This window comes from Papilio xuthus, unplaced genomic scaffold, assembly GCF_000836235.2.
Source record: "Papilio xuthus unplaced genomic scaffold, Pxut_1.1 DF826115.1, whole genome shotgun sequence".
In the NCBI taxonomy this organism is placed as follows: Eukaryota; Metazoa; Arthropoda; class Insecta; order Lepidoptera; family Papilionidae; genus Papilio; species Papilio xuthus.
In genome coordinates, this window is record NW_013532534.1 from 2065446 (window position 1) to 2091252 (window position 25807).

The window sequence follows — 25807 nt, forward strand, 5'->3', positions numbered from 1 at the left end:
AAGATACGGAACATGTTAATCCTTATATTTTTAACATTTAAACTGGGTTTATTCAATTATAAAATTTATTTTCTTTTTCACAATACATTTTTTTAATATATGTATGTAATTTGTGATTATAAAAAAGTCAGTGAGGAGTAATTTCGAAGGCTTGATTCTTTTTAATCTAACCACATTTAAAACGTTAAAGCACTTGGTTTATGAAGAATACAATTCCCATATAAATAGTATAGCCGAATATATAATATATTTCCGAATAAATAACCCATCGTAAATTCATAATACAGCAATAAACTGTACAAAAAAATAATATCATTGTATTTGAATAAAAGATGACGTTTTATGTAACATCGTACGAAAACCACAAAAAACATACGGATCTCAGCATCTGGAGGTATATAATATAATAAAGTATGTGTTAGGTCTTATGTACATATATATGTAATCTATTCAATGTTCCTTGTCAACCAGTTAGTTTTTATATTAGATATTGTCCAGTGCTTTACGGCCTTATAGTTTTACTTTAATTTCGTTATGACGTTATTCTTCAATTTATTATTTTTACTTCATGTTTTATTCTTAAGCCATTCTATTACAGGATGTGTAATGGTTTCAATAAATACTTCAGTTAATATGTACTGCTTTTATTTTAATATTTAATCAAGAGGCGTTTCGATCGGCCCAATGTGATAGAAATTCCCAGTGATTATTAGGTCTGGTACCCCAACGGGATACGCCCTTATTAGGGAGAAAGGAAGACAACTGTTGTAGGCTAACTCTTAGATTAACCAAATCTGTTAATCTATATATAACATAGTGGAGTTATCAATATCGAATAAGTTTTGGTCCTTCGAGCCGGATTTTATACATTTACTCCAAGTCGAATTTATCATTAGTAGAATACGCAGAAAAACAACATTAAGATTTTTATATCTTATTTAATTCAAACGAAATATATTTTAGTTCTTACAGTAGGTTAGAACAAAATATAACTATACAATTTTGTTAACCCTGGTCTTTGCTATAAACATGCTAAGTAATCTGAAAGCCTAGTTTTGTAAACAATTAAAAATACAAAATGGAACATGACCACTAAAACAGGAAATAAGTCGACTAATATAATTCAAATGACATTGTCTATAAATTATTTTTTCATATTTTTAATCTGTTTACATTATCATAAAGACAATAACTTTGTAATTAAACTTCGTCTAATAAATATTAACAAGGTTAATCTGTAGCAATTGTAAAATATTTAATTTAATACATTTTGTTCACGTAAAAATAAAATAATTAATTGGTATTATTTAAAAGTATATTTCGAGATGCTGCAAAATGAAATAAGTAAAAGAAAATATTTAAAATACAAACTCTTACTATAATATACATTTTATCATCTAAACTAGTGTCAAAATTCTATAGTTAATCTAAATATGAGGCGTTAGTTCTGTAAAATATATTCCTATGGTTAATATAACGTAGCAGAGTTTGCATTTATCTAATATATTTATATATCTTTTGTTACAAGGGCGGGATTACAATATGCAATAAATATTTCTTTTAACTGCAATATATTTTTTTAAACCAGGAGATATCGATTTTTTATTAACAAAAAATAGTTTCGTAATGATTAATGCTTGAAAATTGTTAAAAAAAAATACTAAAATGGTGATGATTTTTTGAACGATTTAAGCATATCACTTTTCTATAAAAATAGCCAGCTACATGGTTAGAAATATAATTTTTTGTATCTGACAGTTATTTCATTTTTAAGATGTCTGCAAAATTGTTGTACGTGGTTGATTGAACGCGCTAATTATAAATTATATTATACTAACGTTAAACTTATTATCAGGACGACTGATCGGAAAAATGTAACAAATATATATCTGTTGAGTTGAGAGGCATTACTGTAGGAATGTAGAGGTTGATTGTTGAGAGGCAGAGTGATGATTTTTTTATCAATTTTTTTAATTGTTTTGCAAACCATGATCCAATAGTCCTGTATTATAAAATAGTTATTGCTTTTATAATTTTAATACATTTAAATTTTAAACAATAGCGTTTTTTGTCATAGAAATGAACTTTATACACAGTTATACTGATATATTAAATGATTATTTTTTATGAGTTAATTATGTTCAGTGGAGGGTCGCCTGGAGTTGTTCCTTTGCGGGATAACGAACTCAGCATGTCGCGGCGCGCTGAAGGGGTTGGTGGCGGAGAAGGGCGCGCTCACTGAAGCCTGGCGCTGCGCCGGCGCACGACGCACTGGACTCGATGATCTACCGATAAAACAATTGAATCTACTTATGTTATATTAGACTTAGTGTGTATTTAATATGAGAAATCTCATACTAAACACACACTAAGGATGTTGATTAGTGACCAATTAATGTGTCTGAGTGCGGCGGGAAAGTTGTGTTGCAAGTAGCTTAAGTAGCGTAAGCTTAGTACTTAGGAACTGTGTTGAGGTCTGCGGCGGCGGAGAGCTGTCGCGGAGGCAGCGCGGGCGGCGGGCCGGTTGGCCGCGTGCCGCTCACACGGGGAGGCACCTGCAGTTCAACAACATCATAATCCTACATATTCAAAAACTGAACGTATTGATGAAATTAGCTTGAGGGTACGTAGTTCAATATTAGAAGCGTATACTTACTACAGGTGGGTCGTGGGGGCGGAGCGGCGCGGCCTGCGAGTGCGCGCGCGTCAGTCTCTGCTGCAGAGGCGCGGGAGGAGTAGGGGGCGGAGGGCGACGCGGAGGCAGGCTCTCGGTGCGCGCGGCCATCGCCTTCTCCTGCAAGTCTCGCCTCTCCACACTGCCTCGCCTATCCGCCTCCGCTCTACTCGGGCTGCCGGACTCCCCCCGACTAGGAGTAGAACGTAGCTCTTCCTGTCTCTCCGGACTACTTCGAGGCTGCTCCGTATACTGCTTGGAAAGGTTCCGGTGCTGTCTGTCCGGCGGTGTTCGTTGTTTTTCAGGTGTGATTCTAAAGTCGCCATCGCCGCTGTTGTTTTTATACGTCGATCTTGATTCTATCCGACTGTCTGATTTTTCAATCTGAAAAGAAATAAGTTGCTTGGAATTTTATGCCTTCATTCATTCCTTGGCTGCACCCTGAGGACGACGGAGGATAGTTTACTATTGAGTTCAATTGTTAAATTATGCAGCTAACGTCATGAAAAGCTTACTTGTGAGGTAGCTCGTATGGTGGGCGACGCAGGCTCAGGCATGTCTGAGGTAGAACTTCTTCTGGACCCGGATTGCGGTGAAGCTGTAGGCTTGGCTTGCGGGATCCCTGGGGGCTTGGCTTGGGGGGTCCCTGGGGGTTTGGCTTGGGGTTCCGGCGTAGTTGGCGGCAGACGCGCCGCCTGCTCCAGTATCGCCTTGCGTTGTTCCTGTCCCGCCGCAAAGTACGAGAACACGCACAACACCGCGTAGCAAATCTGATCCGCCTATACATACTAAATGGTTACTGACTGACTGACTAGCGTTTGAATTAATATAAATTAGTTAAGTCGATTGACTCAAAATATTCGCACAATAAACAACACAATATTAATAAACCAATGCAATATTGTAGTAGTATTATTTTAAAGTGCAGATAAATAATAATTTAGACATAATTAAAAATATTTAAGATAATAGAATAATGTATAAAATTGTTTTAGAAAAACTCATGCTTATTTTTGCCTAGAATTTTCGTACCAAATACACAAATGTATATTAATAGTAAATCTCTCTTAAAAATATTAAATTATACTAGCATTAGAAATATAGCATTTAATGTAAATATAAAAAATCCATACAATTAATTTATTATGTAGTATTATAATTTCTTAAAAATATTTAATTTAAAAGCGACACTAGCAAAGACGATTGAAGAATTTATTCTTTACCTTTACTTTACTACAATTACATTTAGCTATTACTAAAGTAAAATACCACTAAAGTGTGATTTTTAAAAAGTTCTAAAGCAGCTCCAAAACACAGTGATTTCATCTTTAGTCTTAAAGGCAATTGTAGTTTGTAATATTTATTGTTAACTTTAAAAAAACATCATTTATACTTATTTGTAATTGTGAACAATGATTATGACAATTTAATGACGATGAACAAAACCCAGCCACGTAACAAGTATATAGCCACACTGAGGGTCATTTAATGATCATTAAGAGAACCGCTTAGTGTAAATTTAATGAAAGAAATCTACACTAAGGATTGCTTGACGAAACTGCAGTAAAGAACAAGTATAAGTAAATACAATAATATGCGGAAGAATTGTAAGAAGGTAAGACGATACATAAAGAATAAAATAAAGTAAAATAGATCGATGAGAAAGATCCATAGCAAAAATAATAAAAAGACGTGCAAAAATAAAATAGGTAGTGAAAGTACATACATCGGAGTGTGTTATGAGACACAAGGTGCATAATTTGCGTCGGTGCCTTCTGTCTCGATAACTATATAGTACCGAGAAAGCCATATGGAGAAGAAACGATGAAGATCAAGCACTACTTTCTCTGCCTATAACATAAGACATGGGATCGTGAAAAAAAAAACAAAAACAACATTAAACACTGGATGCAGAGAACTGTAGTTGTGTACTTGCCATTATCGATTTGTATCTCCTTTGAATTATCTGCCTTGTTTTAGGATCTGTAACAATTATAAGGAATAATTTGAATATATTCTTAGCAGTTATTTTATAACAGTGGTTGAATCCGCAGCAGCAATTTGAAATATCACGACCACACAGAAGACAGGCATCAAGTAAAAACACATAAATAAAAAATGCAACTTACTAAATTCTTCTAAAACGAAGATACCGCCGTTTTGTGTGAAGCACTTCCGAATGTGGTCGAGCCGCACAAAGAACTGCAACATAAAATACAAGTCAGTTCGTACACACCTAGTGTTTTTGATTTTATAATAATTACAAGAATTATATACATCGCAAATGTGAACAATGCCGATGATGCCAATTTGTTGTTTATGTCCAGAACATAGTTAATGCTGTTATAATAATAATAATAATAAGAACAATTTCTTAATCTGATATAATTTATATTTTAAAATAACTTGCAACATTTTGGCATTATTCACAATAGTTTCCGTATACTACTTTTTAGCAAAACTATATTTACAAAATACACAATACATGCAGACATGCGATAGGTTCGCGAGCCACGATGCGACGGTCTGGACTACGGTGCACTAACGTGTTCTATGTTAGCGAATCGTAGTCTCCTAGCATGTTCTACAACTATTTTCTGGCACGAAACAAGTAAAGCAGGCTAAGTCAATTACAGAATAAAATAAATTTAAGGGTAAAAGTGCTGGACGGTGGTTCTAAGGAAGTTCCTGTAGAGTGCGGGGTGAAGTGGGATCGACTGCGGGAGCAGAGGCAGGGGGTGTTGGTGGGCGGTGCGGGGTGCAGGATGCGGGAGGAGGCTGGGGCTGGGGCGAGTGCGGGGCACCGCGCGGCAGGGCCCGGAGCCGCGCCAGAACTTGTGAGATGGCGAATGCTCTACGACTGACCTCGTGACGCACGGGCGGGACGACGTACTAACGTGTCGAGACGCGGTGCGAGAGCGACAGGGGGGACCGCTCGCCGGCTCCGTGGCGCGTATGCAAGCTGTCGGGTGCGGTGATGAACAAATAATAACGAAGGGCGTCTAAGTGCATGCACGACGCGCATCGGCGCTCGCCGCACTGGGGAGTACTAAAACAACGCTAACAACGGCTAAAAACAATCGGTAAGCCTCAAAACTACAAGTAAAGCCCTACGAGCTCGAACGATCATCGCCCGGCGCGCTACGGTGATCGTGATCACGGGGTCGCTAAGGTCGTGTCGATCATCGTAAGAGCCAGCCATTACTAGGTTATGAACCACTGAGTACCTCGAAATCCTTCAGCGCAGCGGCGCGAGTTCGGCGTGTCCGGAAAGGGTAGAACAGACAAAAAGAAGATAATTAGTCGAGGGCGGCCGAGCGCGCGTCAAGGACCATCTCAAAAGTTCCTAGGGCGGCGGCGGCGGCGGCAGACAAATAGCACATGCACGACTCACATCATAGAGTAGACTTAAAATAAATGACCACGGATAACCTTAAAATGTAAAAACTAACTATTACATCAAATTAGTAGTAGAGGAACGAAGGGCAAAATACGATTTCGATTCGACATAAGCAAATAGATTAAAAAAAATCGCGCATAATAAATATATAAATATATATATGATTATAGAATTGAAGGAGAAATAGGTACGTTATAAATATGTTAAAACATAAAGAGGTTTTAGATATCGAAATAGGAAAGTTTGAGTGGTCCTTGCGTCGGGATAAATACTTGATCCAGATAATGATACTGGGGGTTTACGACACTAATTCTTAAATTATACTAATTTCTTTAACATAGTTAAAACATTTCCCCATAACTATATTTATTATTGTCAATAACACATTGTAATTTATTTAAAGTAGGGGGACTGACAGTTATGTAGTATAATTGGCACAATATTTTGGAAGCGTTGGCCGGCGCTGCCTGCGGCCATCTTCCTTTCTATACGATGTTATCCAAATACGAAGCAAACACCAACACAGACCTTACCTGGTATTATTTATTATGATAATACCAAAACTGATGTCTCACGTCACACTCTCGATCGAATCGATCTGTGATCGTTTTGGTATATCACTGCAAATACATATAGAAAGCTGATAAAAATATTCATTATCAAAATGGCGAACCTACCTTGCTGTGGTGGAACAGTAGACCGACGCCCTCCATGCACACCTTAAATATTATTTTTTATAGATTAAAAATTTGTTTAAAAACGTTGAGAATGATTATCTATGAAATTATCTTTATAGAAATATACTAACAGTTTGTGAAAATAATGTGCTTTGTTCTTTTAAAGAATTATGTTACAGTAAGATTTTGCTTTAAGACCGGAAGCAACAGTATATTTGTGTGTAATTACAAAAAAAGAATCATTAAGTGACCTTAAAGACTAATTTTACTACAAACTTGATTAAGTGAGGGATAAGTATAATACTATTACTATCGTAAAAAGTTTATTTTCTTTAGTATTTTAGTTTATTTCTGTTCCCTGACCAGACCTGTATGAGTCCGCCCTCGCCCGAGGCGCAGTCCTGCACGGGGAACTCTCCGCCAAGCTCGGCCGCGTCCCGCCGCCGCCCGCTGCGCTCCATCGCCTCCTTGATGCAGTAGTACAGCGCTTTGCACTGCGCACACAAAACAACGTTATTGGATTTGCTTCACTCTGAAATTTTCTTTGAAAATAATGCAGATAACGGCTTACTTTCTTCGTATAATATTTATGTAACTGCGTCTGTCCGCCGTTCTTCTTCCAAAGGCAGAGAACTCGTATTTTTGGACTGTACGTCATGTTGACCAGCCTCTCGTACCACCACCGCTCTACGATGGTACCTGAAAAAACCGACCTTTATTATCGGTAGCACCATAACTTATTTCTTAGAACAAGCTTTGAAACGTGCAACGCAATTTTTCTGCCTACTGCGAACGAAGGTGAATGCCAATTTTTTGGCGGCTGCTAAATCTAAATTTGTGTTCTGCATAGAGACTTTTAATTTTCAGAGCCGCCTGCATGTTTGAGTACCATGATACCTTGCGTGGTACGCAGCACGAGGCCGTCGTCGCGCACCTCGAGGAAGCGCAAGTCTCCAGTGGCATCGCGCTCGTGTACCGTGAAGCACGCGCGCCGCAGCTGACGGGACCCCAGCGGCTTCAGCTCCACCTCGTTGCCGTGCTACATACGACACTCCAGTCAGGCACTTTGTCTTTGCAAGAGGGAATCTTGAACTATGTCTATCACCAAGGCTTTAATTTAACACTGGATTAACTATTTACGTGCTGCATGTTTCGTAATAGCTACTTACAATTCCTTACTATGTTGTGTTACACGTGATGATTACACGCTTATCTAAAGATAAATATAAACTTTAAAGCATACCAAATTATGAACGACGTCGAGAAGATGATTGACTTCCTGACTGTAGACCAGACCGATGTGGCTCTTGGCGAGCAGGCGGCGCACTTTGTTGCGCACTATGTCCGGCTCGACTCCGAAGAGCACCATGGCCGCGGTGAGGTTGTAGAGCGCGGTGGACAGCAGTCTGTCCTCCTCGTGCTCGAGTCGTTTGCGTTCCGTCTCGCTCAGACACTTGTAACGTTCCATCATCTCGTTGGCGCCCTGGTCCATGCCGATCATGTCCCGCTCCTGACTCACCGCGTCTAGGAACGCATCCTCCCAGAACTGCATTTGGTCCCACAAGTTTGATCGTTCTTTGCCTAATAATTAATTTGCAATGATTTTACCGTGTACCGAGTTGTTTATGCATATAAGAGCATTGAGAACTTTAGGAGTAGTTTACCAATTAATCCCTGGTAGAGGTAAGTCCTGGCGGTGTCAGGCGAGGTGATGGGCGATGTGGTGGGCACGCCAACGGAAGGCCGGTAGCCACTTACCGAGGACTTGGAGGAGAAAACGCTTGCAGCTCGAGGCTTGTTTCCGGGTAAACCCTTTCCTACCTGCTGTGAGAACAAGGTCTTCGTTAGTTCCGTAGCAATTAGAAATTGTGTTATGTACGAATTTGTATTTATTTTTTATAACGATAATAATGGTAGTTTATTTTATTGCTTGTTTTTACATAATACAGTGGTGGCTTTATACAATTATTACAATAAATAAAATTAATATATCACACCTATTTAACACTTATTTAAAAACCTTTAAAAAGTTATAAACAGCAATCGAATACGCTGAAATGAACTTGATTAAAACGGAGCAGTTTTTGACTGACACAGAGGAGATGTGAAAGCATTCTTGCAGGCGTTAGATGAGAAAAAGTAAAATACTTCTCATAGAAAAGGTGCATTCTTAAAGAAAAACAAAGCAGGATCAATGCCATCGGATGATAACTATGCGACAACATGTAGGCGAGGACAACTTACGTTGACGAACATGACGTCAGTGTCAGAGAGGTTGGACCTAAGGGAGGCGCGGGGGTCGCGCGGGTCGCGGAGAGCGGCTCGGTTAGTGGTGATGGAGCCGCTCTCGTCGGCCGAGCAGTCGGAGGACTGCGCCGCCTGCACACCGCGCCACACGCATTAACAACTATGCCTGACTGTACCAAGGTCTTGCTGCGCCCGGTACGTCACATTATCAACTATGCCTGACTGTACCAAGGTCTTGCTGCGCCCGGTACGTCACATTATCAACAATGCCTGACTGTACCAGGGTCTAGTTGCGCCCGGTACATCTCATTATCAACTATGCCTGACTACCAGGGGTCGTGATGCGCCTGGTACATACATTTTCGACAATGCCTGACTGTACTAGGCCTGTGTTGCGCACGACATGGACTTCTGTGCGCACGTTAGTTTTCAGTAAACCATTTATCAAAAGAATCAGTTAAATATACAACCATTGCAAGTAATTAACGTGCAAAAGCTTTTACTTTTAGATAGATATGTACAGATAATACGAAGCCTTGAAGTATGCTAAGATGAGCAGCAAAGATTATTTTACAATAAAATTTGTATACGTATATTTCTTAAGGGGCAACATGCGACAATTTTACAACATTAATTCATTTACATCTGGATATTTTAATGATTTTTTACTTACATCAGAATCAAACGAGGTTAGTTTGCTGAAGAGAAGATTTCTCTTTTGGTTCAACATGTCTTTGAACATTTCCGTGGTGCTCTGCGTCTCTGTGTCCATTTCCGGATAATTTAAAACCGGTATATCTAAAACAATTTAAATATCTTTTAATTTCTGTAACATATTTAGCTTTTTTAAGGTGTTCAATACTAAAAATTTCCAACTAATACGTAAATTTATTTAAAGTAGTTTAAGAATATTATTATATTTACTAACCAGTCTGCGAGCTTTTCCTAGAAGAGGGCGTGGAGGGCGTGTCGTCGTGGCGGGCGTAGTCTGCAAGCGCGGAGCCCCCCATCCCGCTGTGCTCCAGCCCCGCCACTTCCTTGCTCCAGTAGTGCGTGTGCGCCATCTCTGTCAGTTGGAACACGGATGCCATGCCGCCGAGCCCGAAGTTGGAATACGTGTGCTCTAGCCCGTGGATAACGGCCTGGAGCACTTTGAGTATGCCCTTCCAGACGGCCTTGCTTACGAACTGTCAATGGAATACAGTTTAAAGACACTAAAGTTAGAATTAATAGGTCTCGGACACTGAGTTATAACTTAGCGGTACCACTCACCACATCATCAACTTTATCATTGGGCGTTGTTTTCCTGTTGAAGTTCTTGTTCAGTTTGCTGAGCACCATGTTTCTGTAGGACTCGTCTTCCATCAACTTCTTGAGTCGGTTTAGCTTGAGCCAACCCACGCCTTCGCCTTCCAGGACGTGTTGCACCAGCTGTCAATATAAGCAGAGTCTTTGTGGTAATTACTCACAGTAAACTTACACTTAGCGGTGGTGGGTGACCAATTAACGGCTCTGAAATGTTCGTGTGTCACATGAATGGTATGTATACTAACATCATTGAGGAAGGCCTGGTTCTCAGTGTTTGCGGAGGTGCGCGTGTGGGGCGGGGAGTGCGGCGCGGGCGCGGCGTGCCGGATGAGCGGGGAGCGCTGCACCAGGCCGCGCGTGCCTCCAGAGAACGGTCCGAACGTTGCCAGCGGCGCCCCGCCCCCCGCCGCGCTCGCCCCGCCCCCGCTGCTCGCCCCGCCCACGCTGCTCGGACTGCGGCCCGCGTCCGGCTTCGCTTGCTTTCCTAAATAAACAAGTAATATTTAAACCTAAGCCATTATTAATCATATACATATTTGTGCTCATAGAATCTAACACATTCACTGCGGTCATATGGTTCAACCAGTAGATTGTAGATACCTTTTGATCCAAAGAAGTCGCTGAACATGCTGGAGGTGGAGGCGGCGAGGCCGTTTAGGTCCGAGCTGATGTTGGAGAAGAAGTCGCGGTGCGTGCTGGCCAGCAGGCTGGTCGTCTGCAGCGCCGTCGACTCCCGCCGTGTGCTCGCCGGCGCTGGCGCTTCCTGGCTTTCATTCTGTTACATATTATTTGTAATTAATTACTATAAATACTATTGCAGACGCAATAAACCGCGTATCTTGATCTATATTAACTATATTTTTAAACCTTTACATATGTATTTAAATTCAAATTGATGTTACCTTGATTAGTAAACCTTTTTTCGCTGCAGCCTCTTTTGCACTTTTAGTAAGGTCTCCAATAGTGGACTTGCCGACGTAAGTCAGGTCCTCAAAAGTATTCTTACTGACGGCAGTTGCAGTTTTGCTCGCTTCCAGTGCGGTTTTGGACGCCTCTTGAACACTCTTGGAAGCCTCTTCCGCGGCTTTCTTGGCGTGATGTGTTAGCTAAAATGTTTATAACATTTGTTACGACATGTAGACTAAAGTTTTATTTAGAAATAAGCCGGAATCGTATGAACAACGTTCGGCGATCGCGCGCTAATTTACGTCTATTTTTGAGCACTAGTTTTAAATGATGTTCCTACCATCAGCTATTAGGACCTAAACTATCCTACGTCTACCAATATGGATCTATGACGCCTAAGTCTACTTTTTTAATCAAACATTTCGCAATGTTTCAAAAAATGTGCGTACCATTTCCAATGATGGTCTACGTCTAAGCGATTATTATTTGAGGATAATAAAATATGCGAAAAGGTTTAGTGGGTGAGTCATTAGAAATAATTGGCGTTTAATAATGTGTATATATATAAAAATTATGTGTTGTTGTGAAACAATTCTACTCTGCACTCTCAAACAATATTTATTTCTGAAATACCTGTTGGAAAGGAGCAAATATTTTCATATCGTCTCCTTCAGCCGCTTTTCCTGTCTTCGATTTTATGTTAAAATAAAATACAATTTTACAACCATAAAATAATCTGTAGTGTTTGTATTCTTTGAAAAACTTAAAATAACTAAAAAAGTGTAATTTGCTGTTTTAAAACAATAATTCATTTAAAACTTTTTAAAATAAAATTTATTTTGATTTTTAGTAAAAATGTAGTGTGGCCTAATTTTTAAATATTGTTATTTATTTATTTTTGTTGTGATTAGAGCTTTTAAATTCTAAAAGTATATTATAAAATGAAGTAAAATACCTTATCCATATGCGCCAACAGGCCTTCCTGGCTGCTCTGGCGCGTAGTTTCGCGAACTAATTCCTTAGCCTGTGCCGCGAACTGCTCCAAAAGAGACGTTTGTGACGCTTGACGTGAAACTCCGCTGCTCTTGTTCTGTATAACATATCAAATCATCACAAACCTTATCGAAATCAGTTGACCGGAATAATTTTAATGTTTGACTTTTTCTATTTTTTTAATATTTTTAGGTGGCAAACTAGAAAGCGGCCACCTCAATTCGCTGAAATAGAGGAGCGACGAGGAGAAGATGCAAAGAATATTTCCCCTTCGTATGTGTTCTATCATGTGTCAAGTAAACTTTCCATAACCATCCTTTTCTTGTAATAAGGGGGTGGGAACGTAGAAGGGAAAATCAGGCCTCTGCACGCATAATCATCAGACTGTGCGCGGATTTGCTTCTACTTGTGCCCTGTTCCTGTTTCGTTTACCTTGGCGTATTGCTGGTGGTGGTGTGCTTGATGCGCTTGATGCGCAGGCGTCATTGCGCGGTCCGTATCACTGGCGCTGCCGCTATCGGGTGCGCGCTGCCGGCTCACCACCGTCTTCGGTGTGGTCGTTGAGTTCGAGTCCGACTCGCGACCGAAGCTACCGCTGTCGGTATCCTTTGTAACATAACATCGAATATAGTTATCATTAGTTTGTCTTAATTTTGCCTTTCTTAATAGCACTATAGATACATTTACGCAACTATTAAAAATGTAACAAAAGAGTCGCCAAACTTTTCTAGAGACGATAGAGAAAGACTTCTGCATTAATGAAGATTTTAAGTAAAGAAAACGAGTCTTTATTAAAGTAGTATATTTACGCTTTTTTTGACAGGTACTGGATGGGAGTCAAGTGCTTTTTGGTTGTCCAGCGGCGCCTCATCATCGGAGGCATCGCTGTGGTCTGAGCTGGATGCGGAGGGCGACGGGGAGGTGGAGGCGCGGCCCTCCTCCTTGCCTTCCTCCTCGTCACCGAACATTAGAGACGATGGAGGACTGTACACCTAGACGAAATATATTTCAAACTAGTAGTACAACATGTATTTCAACAAATCTCAAGTGATTTCTTATTGGAATAAGACGGTTATCGAACTGGACAGTTGAAAATTTATAAGTAGTAATCGTTAAACATTTTCAACTCACTGTTTTGGGGTCTAAAGAAGATGACAGCGTCATTGGCACTTGAACGACTGCGTTATACGTCTCTCCAATGACATGTTGCTGATGCGGATTACCACCTAGAAAATAAATGACAAACATACTAGATAGAACCGCTACAACTCGTTGAAATAAATACTAAATCATTAATTTATAAAAAAAATACCTGGAGATAAATCCGACGACGCTATCTCTGAGACAAAATCGCTAAGAGAAGAGTAAGATGAACTGGTACTTTCCGCTGCCTCGGAATCTGAACCACTTTCGTCTATAAAAATGTTTATATTTTTTAAACGATAAATATTAAGTGTACTTACAAGTATTATGTGTATCTATGAAGATGTACTGACCAGTGGGTTGGTTCTCATGTCGCTGCAGCTGTCTCAAGGCACCATTCAATGAGCTGCCGTCGTCCCAGACTGCGAAGCGCACCGGCTGGAGTTGATCCGCGAACCACTTGGCCTTGTCGCCGATCTGCCGCGGGTCGAACACGCCCGTCTGCACGCGCAGGAACGCCACGTTGCAAGGCGTCAGAGACCACTCCGCTAGAAATTCTACCGCCTGTATAGAATTGTAATTGGTTTTTAATGATGCAAAAATTATTGAAAAAATGTCAAAATAAATATCTTCAATTTACTCTTTTGTTGCTTTTTTCCACATACCTGAGTTCTAGCAAATTTATTAAGAAAGGAGCTGGTCCTAGGGCGGGACCTGAGGAAGCTGTTGATCTGGAAGGCGACGACGGGCCGCGGGTACAGGCGCAATGTCCGCGTGTGCTCCATAAAATTCGCCAGGACGTTTTGCGAATTAAAAAATCGCACCTGAAATATTAAAACTTGAACTCGAGATATTGTTTTATTCCATTTACTAGGAAAAGATAATGAAATAGACAATACAATGACACACAAAAATAAACATAGAGAGTTAATGAAGTCTTCGAATACTTACCATAGCGACTCTGGTGGCGATATCGACGGAATCGACGTCGTTGCCGTATATGAGGGGGTTGAAGGGTTGTTGTGGGGAATGCGGGGAGGTGGTGTGGGGGGAGGCGAGCGAGTGTCGCGGCGCGTGGCCCGCACTGCCCACAGACACGCGCCGGCTCTCCGGCGTGCTGTGTGCCGCGCTCTGCGGCGCGCTGTGCGACTCGCGGTACGCCGCTTGCTGCACTCTACAGAAACGCACAATACATCATTGTACAACTAACAAGAAACTACTAACATATGCTACCAAATTTTTATTCTTTTAGTAATTTATTTACTATTACGAATTTGGTCCTTCGAGTCGGATTGTTTTTTGGACTGTCGAACATTGTTTTATTCAATCAGACGTAGCGATTTAAACATAAATAACTATAATAAGTATAACTTACAACTAACTTACTAATAAAAGAGGCTAATTAAAGTTTTTACTCACTTTAAGGTAGCCCCGCCAACGCTGTCCCTACGAGAGGGCATCAGAGGCGCTGTAGCCTGTTCTACAGAACTGTTCGTCAAACTGTTCAGTGCCTGGTAAGAAAAAAAAATCAATGTAAATGTATAAACAAATAGAACTATTAAATACTCAAAAATCATTAATCTAGATACTCAAACTTATCGAAAAAAAAAATATTATTAATCTAATTTTACGTCAGTCACAATCCATTTCTATATACAGCATAAATAAATTTACATTCACCTGTATATCATTTAATACTTGATTAACTATAATGCACAATATCTAGAATTATGCTTCAAAACTTAGAATAATATCCTATATGCAGCATTTTTAAAGTCAGGCAAAAGACGTAGACCCAAAAACTTGACTGAAAATTTAATGTTAATTGATGTAAATATAAAAGTATAGCGTTTATTATAGCAAATACATTTAATAATAATTACAATATAAAAAAGAGTTTGAAAGAATTTCATCACGAATTCGAATTCATGGCCCAGTCGTAAAAAGGTTTGCAACAGCTGACTAGCGTTTAGAATAAGCTTTAATTCACACGGCACAAGCAAATAAAGACTGACATGCTTCATTTTGACTGAAATAGTGTTAGAAGAATGATTATAAACAGAACAATGAAAAAACGAAAAGTAATTGTATGTAATATATAACACTGATTTCAGTCGTGGCTTTAATCCTGGGTTTTCACTGACGAAACACTATTATAAAAACATATTGCCATGTTTTTTCAGATCATGAGCGGTATAATTATATGTTTCTGTAAAGGTGTTGTCAGTAAAAATTTACGGTTAAATTGTGTTGGCAATTAAATGTGTTTTTCATATATTTTGTTAAGTTCACATTAGTACTAGGGTTACGTAAATAATGAGTGATAAAATAACAATAAAAGTGTGCAATGTAATAATAGAAATAATATTTACACCAGTTCCGGTTATGTCCATGAGATGCATTGCCTATTGCGGGAAAAGTGAGCTACAGGTTAGTAGATTGAAAGGTGTCATTTATACCAGAATCAATAAAAAATATTCACGAAATAATACACAAGGAACAATCATAAACATTGAGATATTAAATACAAGATTTCAATAATAATAGTGTCTAATCAGAGTTTATAGTGAACAGAAATAGGGGATAATTTTGTGTCTAGAATAAATATGAATTTCATCAAGTGTTACATTTTAAATGTTTGATATTTTAATGCCAAATTAAAACATGAAGGCATCTGTGAAATTCCATTGTCGAAACATCTTGTATACTTATCTTTACCTCTGTTTAAGCATAAAGAATGATAAGTATAACAACATGTTTTATACAATGCAGTGGAAACTCACAGGGTAACAGCGTAGCAACATCGACAACTCGCTAATAGATGCGTGAGATAGAAAACAAATCGTGGTCATAGAGAATACGAAAGACACGAGAAAAGTCAAGGATATAATTTAAAACTAACCTGTTTGAGATGGCTCTTTAGTACTGAGCTTTCAGGCTCGGGAAGCGCCGGCAGGTCTTGGTCGCTGCCTGTCGGACAGATCAGCTTCGTAGCGTCCAAGTCCACGAGCCAGATGTCATCTGGTAATCTAAAGATAAACAAATGTTTTATCAACTGTAGTTGAGTTTTTACCTTCCACTGCCAAAACTGTCCTAAACCCAAATGTTTTCAACAGTCCAGGTTGAAGTAAACTATTTCTAAAACGTTTTTATAATTTTCTGTCACAAATATTACTAATAATATAAATGCGATAGTTTGGATGGATGGATGGATGTTTGTTAGAAGATATCTCCAGAACGGCTGCATAGATCTATCTGAAATTTGGCATAGATGATGAAAATAGCAAAGAAGACACATAGACTACTAATTAGGTTTTTGTAAGTCCGCACGAATGTAGTTGCGAGCCGTAGCTTGTCAGCAATAAATTACAGAAAAGAGTGAGTATGCAATAAGGATAGTTTACATAAAGGCATACCTGAAATTTTTCTTATAAGTAAAGAAAGTAGCCGGTATGCCTATAAGGAATGGCGTGGGTGCGAGCAGCAACTGCTCTGCGCAACTCATGCAGCTGGGCAGCAGCGGGATGGCGGGGAACATGTACTCGAGCGGGTACAGCATTGCCACCAGGGCCATCACTGACATCGACAGCGCATTGTAGTCCCGCGACTGCACCACCACTTTGTTCTCCATTAGAATTAACGTGAGCACTTTCAGGCATGTGTCCACACCTACATTATTACAAATGGTAAGATTATCAGAAGTCTATAATACATTTATTAAATTTGATATGACAATTATATTACTTAGCTAACTTAATGTATTCTGCTCTTTTCTATCAGCTTCTAAACTAAACAGGTGTTCGAGGTCCTATTCGTGATTCCGGTGCGTTTCCTGAAGATTTCGGAAACCCTCTTATTGTACTTGAGTTTGGCCACCTAGGGAGATCAAATCCCACATAACCCTGTCATCTCCCTTAAGGTATTTTATACCCTTACTTCACCATACTCAACTTTTCTAATTATTCCGAAACATCAAACGGCAACCTTTTGCTTTGCTTTACTTGCCTAACAGTTCCAAGGGTAGATGCAATGGGAAGTCCACCAGGGTGAACCTGGTGTGATCTGGCAGTGCAAAGAGCAGCGGCGCGTGCGCAGTTGGCGAGAGCACTTCAAGCTCTAGTCGTGTGCGGCCCGGCACCGGTACGGGAGCAGACAGTAGACGCAGAATCCACGTCTCTATCTCCTTCACGTCGTGCACCACAATAGTCGGTGTGTTGTCGTATGCTTGACCCGTTAGCACCGACCATACTGTATCTCTGCCGAAGGTAAAATATTTAGTAGTACGAGGCTCCTGATTTGCCAAGAAAAGGAGATGATTTCATTAGGGCTTACCAAGTCAAACTTTCGACTTACCTAAATATTTGTCTGGAGGCACCAACACGCCGCGGACTGGAAGACTCGTTGCAGGCATCTATTAACTTTTTAAGGATAAAGAGGCACTCTCGGAATGTGGAAAAGAAAGGATGATGTGATAAAAGGCATAGTGAGGTGAGGGAGTGATTGCGGATTCGCTGCAAACAAACACTGATTGTCAATCAATCAAATTCAAACAATTTCACTGTAATCGTTAACGTTATTCATAGATTATTTTAATAAAACAAAACTAACTGGTCCCAGTGCGCTGGAACAGCCCAGGCCAGCGTTACTGCCTTCCTGCTCTGGCATAATGTAAGCCAGGCATAAAGCACGACACCAAAGTTGTAACAGAAGGTTTGAATTAGAAGAAGGCAGTATACCTGTCGCTTGCGAGTGGCGCGGGGGCTGGGTGAGTGGGAGCCGCCGCTCTCGGAGTCAGCAGGTGGAGCGGGGGGCGCGCGCGGACCCAGCGTTGAGCTGCAGTCGCGCTCCGAGTCACTCGGCGCGACGTTGCTGCTCCTATAGTCACTGGAACATTCGCCACATCTTACTCAATGCACAACTTGTTATTACGTGTACAATATAAGGCGATAAAAACATAACGAACAGGATTGATTAAAACCTAGTTAAACATATAATTGAGAAATTAGTTGGTTTCACCTGGAGAAGGCGGAGTCGGAGCTTTTCTCCATTGACTTGCGCCAGGAGTCGCGGCGCAGCACGGAGCGCTCGCGCGGTCCCGGCGCCGGCGCGCGCTCCACAGCCCGGTAGAAGTTCACGCATACACCGTACCGCGTCTTGCCTACACGACATATCATTTGAAATATAATATAGCACTGCTGAAACCCATGATGACCCTTTAATTCTGTTTGAAAACCAATGAAATTACGCAACAGGACTGTTGCTAACATATCTGTACTTATCCGTTATTACCGAGTTATTCATTAGTCTTTACGCAAAGGTAAATATGGAGATTATTATATTACCAAATGTTACGATTTGCGGATTTTGTGGCGCACCTTAATACACGGTCTTGACCTATATTGTACATATTTTAACCTAGTTTAACTACAACGAAGGAGCCCGCGATTATTATTTATAGTTCAAAGTAGGTACAACAAAATAAACACGGCGGTAGGAAACCACCCACACATCCTGTCTTCACAATAATATTGACTTACACACGTCACTAATCGATATTCAACAACTACGTAATAACTTAGATTTAAAAGTTATTATTAGTAAACAACTTAGTACTTAATTTATAATTAGAAAGCTGAAAATGCAGAATTAAACATAATTTAACCAATATAAAATTACACTTCTGTCACTCAGGCAATTAACACAGTGTTGGTAGAGATAAAATCTTATATATTATATTTTTTTACATTCATAAAATTTCTTTCAAGTTTGTCCCAAGTTTAACCTAGTTTTTTCTTTATATTGACGAAAATATTATATATAATACAATCAAACAAAAACGACAAGCCTATGATGGATGTGTAATACCATTACGCCGTTGTGTCGCGTGGAAATGACAGAAGGCGGGTAATTGAAAAACCCCGATCAATAACTTCGATCCCTGCGAGCGACACAATTTGAAAATGCTATATTATAAAGAAATGTTAAATATTTAAATACATTTAATTTTTTTCCTGTGTTATACTTTTACAGACTAGTCACAAAACATATCCAACAATATCCGATGAAAACGCGGTCATTAATATTATATCACTAATGTTATTAAGAGGAAAGATTTGTTTATTTGTTTGTATTGAAAAGGCTTCGAAACTGCTAAAGCTTACTTCTTTCGCCGTTGAGAAGCTACACTATCCCCTTGGTGACATAAGCGTTATTTATTATTAGTTAATATTTTGTTTAAATCGACGCTGACGAAATATCGGGCAACTGCTTGTATCTCAATTTTTTCCCTAGGTAAATGTTTTTTTTTATATGTATGACTGTTTCATGCTCACGTGCAAGCTTAGACATTTTGACTTGACGATTGTTCTTACCAGAATCCTTATCAGTGAGCGTAAAGACGAAGGAGGTGGTATCACGAGTGGCGAGGTGCGCGAGCTGACGGCGTGGCCCCACAGACACGCAGCCCTCCGGCTGGCAGAAGTACACCATGTCCAAAGGCAAGGGGAAGTCATCGTGATTGGTCAACGGATATCGACGCAGTAGTTCCGGAGCCTAAACATAACGTTGAGAAATAATCTTAATTTAAGTAACAAACGCATTTTATTTTGCGTTATTGTAGCAGGTATTGTCTTACTAGTAACAACATTCAACTACACAAAACATATAGGTACAAAAGTATCTAGAATATTTGGATTAAAATGTAGGGACAAAAGTATAACTGTCACGTACCTGAACAGGAGCTAAACCCTTGCCGGACGTGTATGGCCTGGCGCCTACAATGGTTAGATAATCCACCAACCGGGGACACAGTTGCTGCTTTTGGACGTCCATATTCTCAATGTACCCTCAGTTCTGCAGCCACTGATACTGAGACCGCTTCTACCCATTATAATTTAAATTATTATGGCTTTTCATAATTATCATCTTTTAATGTACCTGAAAAGATTTAAAGATAAAATAAAACACGTTAATCACATAAGATGCCGCATATAAACAGAGCCTAGGGACTTGTGGACACGAATCAATTTAATCAACTAAATGAAATTTACCCATACCAAGAATTTACCCCTCGTCGACCTTCTAAACAATTTTCCCGAGGTTTAATTGTATTAAAGCGGTGAGGAGCAACCGTTTCGTGTTAGTACGATATACTAACACCCCTGGGTCCTTGACCTATTTCGCCTTGACCTAATTAATATGTGTACTAGTATCCCGAACAAACCGCCATGGAACTGGGAGCCTTAATACTTTTATTGTCCATAAAACGATGTATGGCTTAGGTTCCACATAAAACTGGAAGTGATATCGTTAAAAGGTAGAAACCGAAATGGCTTTTCTAGCTTTATGCTTTGCTAGCTTAAATAAAGACATTTATTGCTCGATTTATTAGTGGCAGCATCGTAAATGCTTTAATATAAGGTTTTTTTCCTTTAATAATAGTATAAAAAGCAGTGTTATTGCTCTTTCTTTAACTTCTACTTTTAAACACCTTAATATTTGTTAGAATATTATATATGGGGCTGCATTAAGCTTAGTTATCACAGAGATATTTTTATATTATGATATATCCTACTGCTGCTGGGTACACCCATCACTCATGTACTTAAAGATACTAGTTTATTCCTTCCTTTATATTAACATTCAATGTAAAGTAAAGTACTAATATGATAAAAAAAATGCAGAACAATAAATATAACTTTTAAAATAGTTATATTTGTGTTTAAAGTTATAATACGATACAATGGGTTTTATAATATGTTTTAGAATGATGCAATCAAAATGTAATTGACATTCAAAGCTTCCCTGAATATCTCTGACTGCGGACGTCATGCTACGTTATCTGCAGTATCGTCGTGAGCGTGGGCGAAAAAAAAATCTAAATAAAATCCGCTAACAACTTAAAAGTATTTACTTATTTTAAAATACGAAATATTCTGTGGGAGTAGTTTTCTTCGATAGACTTTAGGTAGCTTGTATCGAAGATTTATTAAAAAAAAATCGTCGTAGGTGGCGCTACGAAAAGCCTACGAGAACACCAAGACCAGTGGAAAGTAGAGATTTTCTTGTCAAAGAACAACACTATGTTGTTACGTCATTACACAGTTTAATGGCATAACTAGAAATAAAAATGTAACGGAAAAAATACCACCCATCTAAGACATGCGTTCTCAATAAAGTGGACGCCCACATGGGTTTAAGATAATTAAATTATATAAATTCCAGAAAAATATCGTGAATGGCCCGATAATTGGAGTATGGGTTAAGGACGTCTTACTTATGACAATAAAAACTCAAACGTACTTATACAAGTGTTATACAAATAACTTATGTATTTTCATTGAAGGATATTTGTATCGCGAGCAATATACAGTGTCTAACACAAGCAGTTTGTCTCATGGGAAATAATCTACCGCAATACAATCAGCCTTTTGCGTTGCTATTACTGCGTTGTTTACATATATAGTAATCCAAACGTGTATTATAAAAATTGGTATAAGAAATAATTAGATCTTATTGATTTTCATTCTAGCGAATATCTTTCTTTGCCTGTACCTAGTCAGCCTCCAAGTGAAACTATAATTAATTAACTCGAACTAAGAACAAGTAACTCGCCCACGCAAGATAATAAAATTGACTTTGTGTGCAAAGAACCCTAATCAAGTAGAAACATAAAAGCAATGTTTCAGCAGATCCCTTGAGCGACGTCTGAGCAAATTACTAATGAACATAAAACTAATGATTGTTGCGTTAGGTGGTTAATTTGCTGCGCTTAGTCATCGTACAAATGTTAAGGCAATGATTCGACAATAAATAACAGGAATAACTCCCATATCATTTGCAAAAATAGCAAAGTAATTCGCTACGTTATTCTGAGGGCAACTTAATGAACTTGGTTTCATGTGAAAATATAAATATTTATTGTTGGCCTTTCATCGAAACTGTTTAATATTCATTGGTTACTAATTGAAATAATTTCTAGAAACATGGTCTAGACTTCGTTGGAAATCCATTTTTGTTTTAATTGCTAGATGACTACGATGGATAAAATATCAAAAATCTGAAGCAATTAAAAAGGGACAAAACGAAATCCACATGCAACAAAATGTATATGTATATATCTCGAAAATACAATTTTCCTGTCCGTAGGATAACAAAAGGAAAATGTCTACAATAAGAAATGTCGAGTCCTTATATACCAAGGATTCTATGTGCCCTCTGTAGTTTTTCTATTGTTACGTTTGCGAAATATTAGACGGCAAGACCTACTCGTAAGTCGTAACAGATTGCGTTATACTATGGAAACTGGTAAAAAAAATTATTCACCAATCTTTTAATTAAAAACGATATCTCATTTTGTACTTTCCTTTCTATAAAAAAGACTGTTCAATATTACTTTGAAGAGATTAACCAGGATATTAAACGAATAACGGGACCAAATTGTCTCTCAAAAGGTTTTGAAGGCCTCTTTACTAAAAGTAATTTCCATTTATCTTTTGATCATGTCAAAATCGTTTCCGAAGCGCTCCTTTCAATTGGGATTTATGACAAAATTGTATAAATTATTGCTACTACAGTTTCGTAAAAGGATTAAATTTATAGCCTAGGTACAAAATGAAAAATCTAGGTATTAAATTTATAATGTTAGAGATCCCTGGAGGATGGGAATAAAAATTTGTACCTTTGCAAATTCGATTTGTTTCATTTGCACACAAATATTTGAACGACTCAAAATTCTTTGTATAAGGAAAACATCGATTCCGAATTACCATTGAGTATCAATTTACAAATAACGGGTTACTTTCAAGTGTATTAAGTCATAAATCATTTGAATGACCTGCGCTGTATTATTAAGCATTCTGTAGGCGTTGTAAATTAGCCGCACTCTCATAACATTTATTATACGAGTACGAATAATATTATAATACAAAGTATAAAAAATTCTTGTACCTACGTACATATACATGAATTTAATTAACGTAAAGTTTCTCGCCTAGACAAATTTCATTTTGTCATCTTCGTAAAATCTATTCTTTTTATCGTTTCGGTATTATTTTAATAAAACAGTATTGAAGAATAGCAACTTTAATATATTTTAATCTTACTATGATATTATAAATGCGAAAGTTTAAATGGATGGAATGCTTGTTAGAAGGGATCTCCGCAACGACTAAACGGATCTTGATGAAATTTGGTGTAGAATAGTTTGGAAGAACATATAAGAATCTTATTAAGTTTTTTTTTTAAACCTACGAGGACCGAGTCGCGGGTGATAGCTAGTTTAGACATAATCCAATGCAGTGACATTTCCTTTTTTCTATTTATACAAAAATGTCAGTGTTATTTATGGCTACATTGGGGTCGGCAAAAGGCCTCCGTTAGCACGATATGCAAATCGTGTTCCAGTTAGTTAATCAGCAACATGGTGCGGGAGCCCACACCGGCACCGTCACACTCAGATAACATAAGATAACATTGAAATGAAAGTGCGCTTTGCGAATATAAGTCAACTTCGATTATAGACAGACAAGATGCATTTCTAATATTTTAACTGTTACATCCTCAGGAAGAGAATAAAAAATCAATTGACGAATTTAGCCATGGATTTCTCAGTCCAAAATCATTCATAGTTCAAAGCACTTAACCGAGTATTTTTGGAATTTTGGGTAACGGCACAAAAAACCCTGAACTCGAGAACAAAAGTACAGAAAGTAAGGTTTGTAAAAATTAAAATTTTGTTAATGTCTTCAAAGACTTAAGTAGATTATAGTGAAGCAATTTTCTTGTTTAACGTCCTTACTTATATAATCATAATAAATTCGAATTAAGTTATAAAAGTTGATGAATAAAGTTTCGAGAATTTTTAAAGAAGTAATAAAACTTCGGCTTACGCAATCTATTAATTGCCGTTAGTATGGACGTCATAGAAAAAGTATAAATAGAATATAAGGCGTTTTTAAGTGTTCCATACATCATTCTATTCGCCCGCCCACTGGACGTAGGCCTCCCTTATTAATCGCCACAATGATCGGTCTCCCGCTGCCCTCATCCAATGAACTCCAGTAAACTTTATCCAGATTATTATCTCAAATATTAAATATTCAGTCAAATAGAATAATCAACATTGTGAAGTCGTAAATATTTTACGATGTTTCTTTTAGCTTAAATTTATTGAACAATCAACAAACTTAAAACCAATATAAAAGTACAAAATGTTCCATCTATATAATAAGCAGATTATATTTGACATTATTACTAATGTTAAAAAAGTTTAGTACACTTTTAGTATCAATAACTGATTTATGAATTTGTAAATTTATGCGACATGAAATATTATAAAATATTATGTGACATTGATAAATGATAAGAATATGAAAATCAAAAGCTATTCATGATTTAAAAAAAACGTACCCATTGAATGAATGGCCTTATGAAACAATACCGGTCAAGGTTAATGGATATTCAGGTTGTGGCTGCCACGTTAGCCCTCGGGGTGCTTATGTAAGTCATAAAGCATATAATGTCGCACATCATTATATACATAAAACTAAAACTACCAAAACTACATATAACATAAGAAAAATAATATTTTTAAAATGTATAATTTTTTTAATACATTTGGCAACTATAAAAAAATTGCGTCGCAATAATAATATGACGTAATTTTAAAATTAAAACAATTGAACAAACAAATTACAATAAAAGGCAATACTCACTTTTATATTGACATAGCTGGTTTCATTGTAGATTCAAAGCAAGTTGCACTACACACGGTTGCGGGCTGTATAACGTGAGCGCGTTCGTCGGAGTGACAGTGTGACAAGTTAGAAGACCTTCAATGGACATGCGCGCCCGCCCACGCTCGATAATACGCGCCGACGCTTTACCCAACCCTACATAACTCGTAGTACTACGCTGCGATAGTATCAGACTCGATTCTAATACATAATTAGGTTGCACTAAGGAATTGATTAACATATATTAATACGTTCAGTTCATTAAAATATCATACATGATTTTACGGTGTTGTTGTCCCGCGTAACTTAATGAAAACTATAAAGTTTAAGATTCTTTCAGATATTCATTTATTTCGTAACAAATATTTTTGCATAACACATGAATATGTAAAGCTTTTTTTACGTGGGAGTTAGCTATTGAAATAATGTTAAAACTATTTTTATAAAACTAATTTAAACTTTATATTTGTTCTTTCATTCAATACTTTTATTAACATCGACTACGAGCTAAATATTCATTAACTCGGAAAACTACGAGATTGATCAGAAAGTTTTTAATGAGTCTTGTCGATGAGGGACAAATAAATGAAACTTTAAGGCCGTGGCGTATATGATCGTTATGCACCAACACCTCTTTATCAAACTGTTCACTTAACAACAAACTGACGCTTTTACCACATAAGATGTTTGATAAATATATATATAATAGAAAGTCGTGTTAGTT

The 25807-nt window shown here is 38.1% G+C and overlaps 1 protein-coding gene across 1 annotated transcript; it reads right to left on the bottom strand.

The window, feature by feature from the left end:
- Positions 1–1603: 1603 nt before the first annotated feature.
- Positions 1604–25149, bottom strand: Rab3-GEF (Rab3 GDP-GTP exchange factor). Its single transcript, XM_013319454.1, has 39 exons — positions 25063–25149; positions 20078–20284; positions 19720–19900; positions 18365–18506; positions 18085–18232; positions 17702–17859; positions 17354–17604; positions 16765–17017; positions 16251–16377; positions 15721–15753; positions 14768–14859; positions 14300–14522; positions 14014–14172; positions 13702–13912; positions 13518–13619; positions 13337–13431; positions 13015–13197; positions 12638–12811; positions 12168–12302; positions 11846–11899; positions 11209–11412; positions 10907–11081; positions 10552–10790; positions 10271–10429; positions 9927–10185; positions 9672–9796; positions 8996–9130; positions 8416–8575; positions 7995–8332; positions 7649–7790; positions 7323–7450; positions 7120–7245; positions 6752–6793; positions 4804–4876; positions 4611–4657; positions 3190–3453; positions 2657–3058; positions 2458–2555; positions 1604–2285 (listed from the first exon to the last, which is right to left on the bottom strand). Exons 2-39 carry the CDS (start codon positions 20177–20179, stop codon positions 2132–2134), a joined length of 6093 nt encoding a protein of 2030 aa, XP_013174908.1. The 5' UTR covers positions 20180–20284; positions 25063–25149; the 3' UTR covers positions 1604–2131.
- Between the last annotated feature and the right edge of the window lie 658 nt (positions 25150–25807).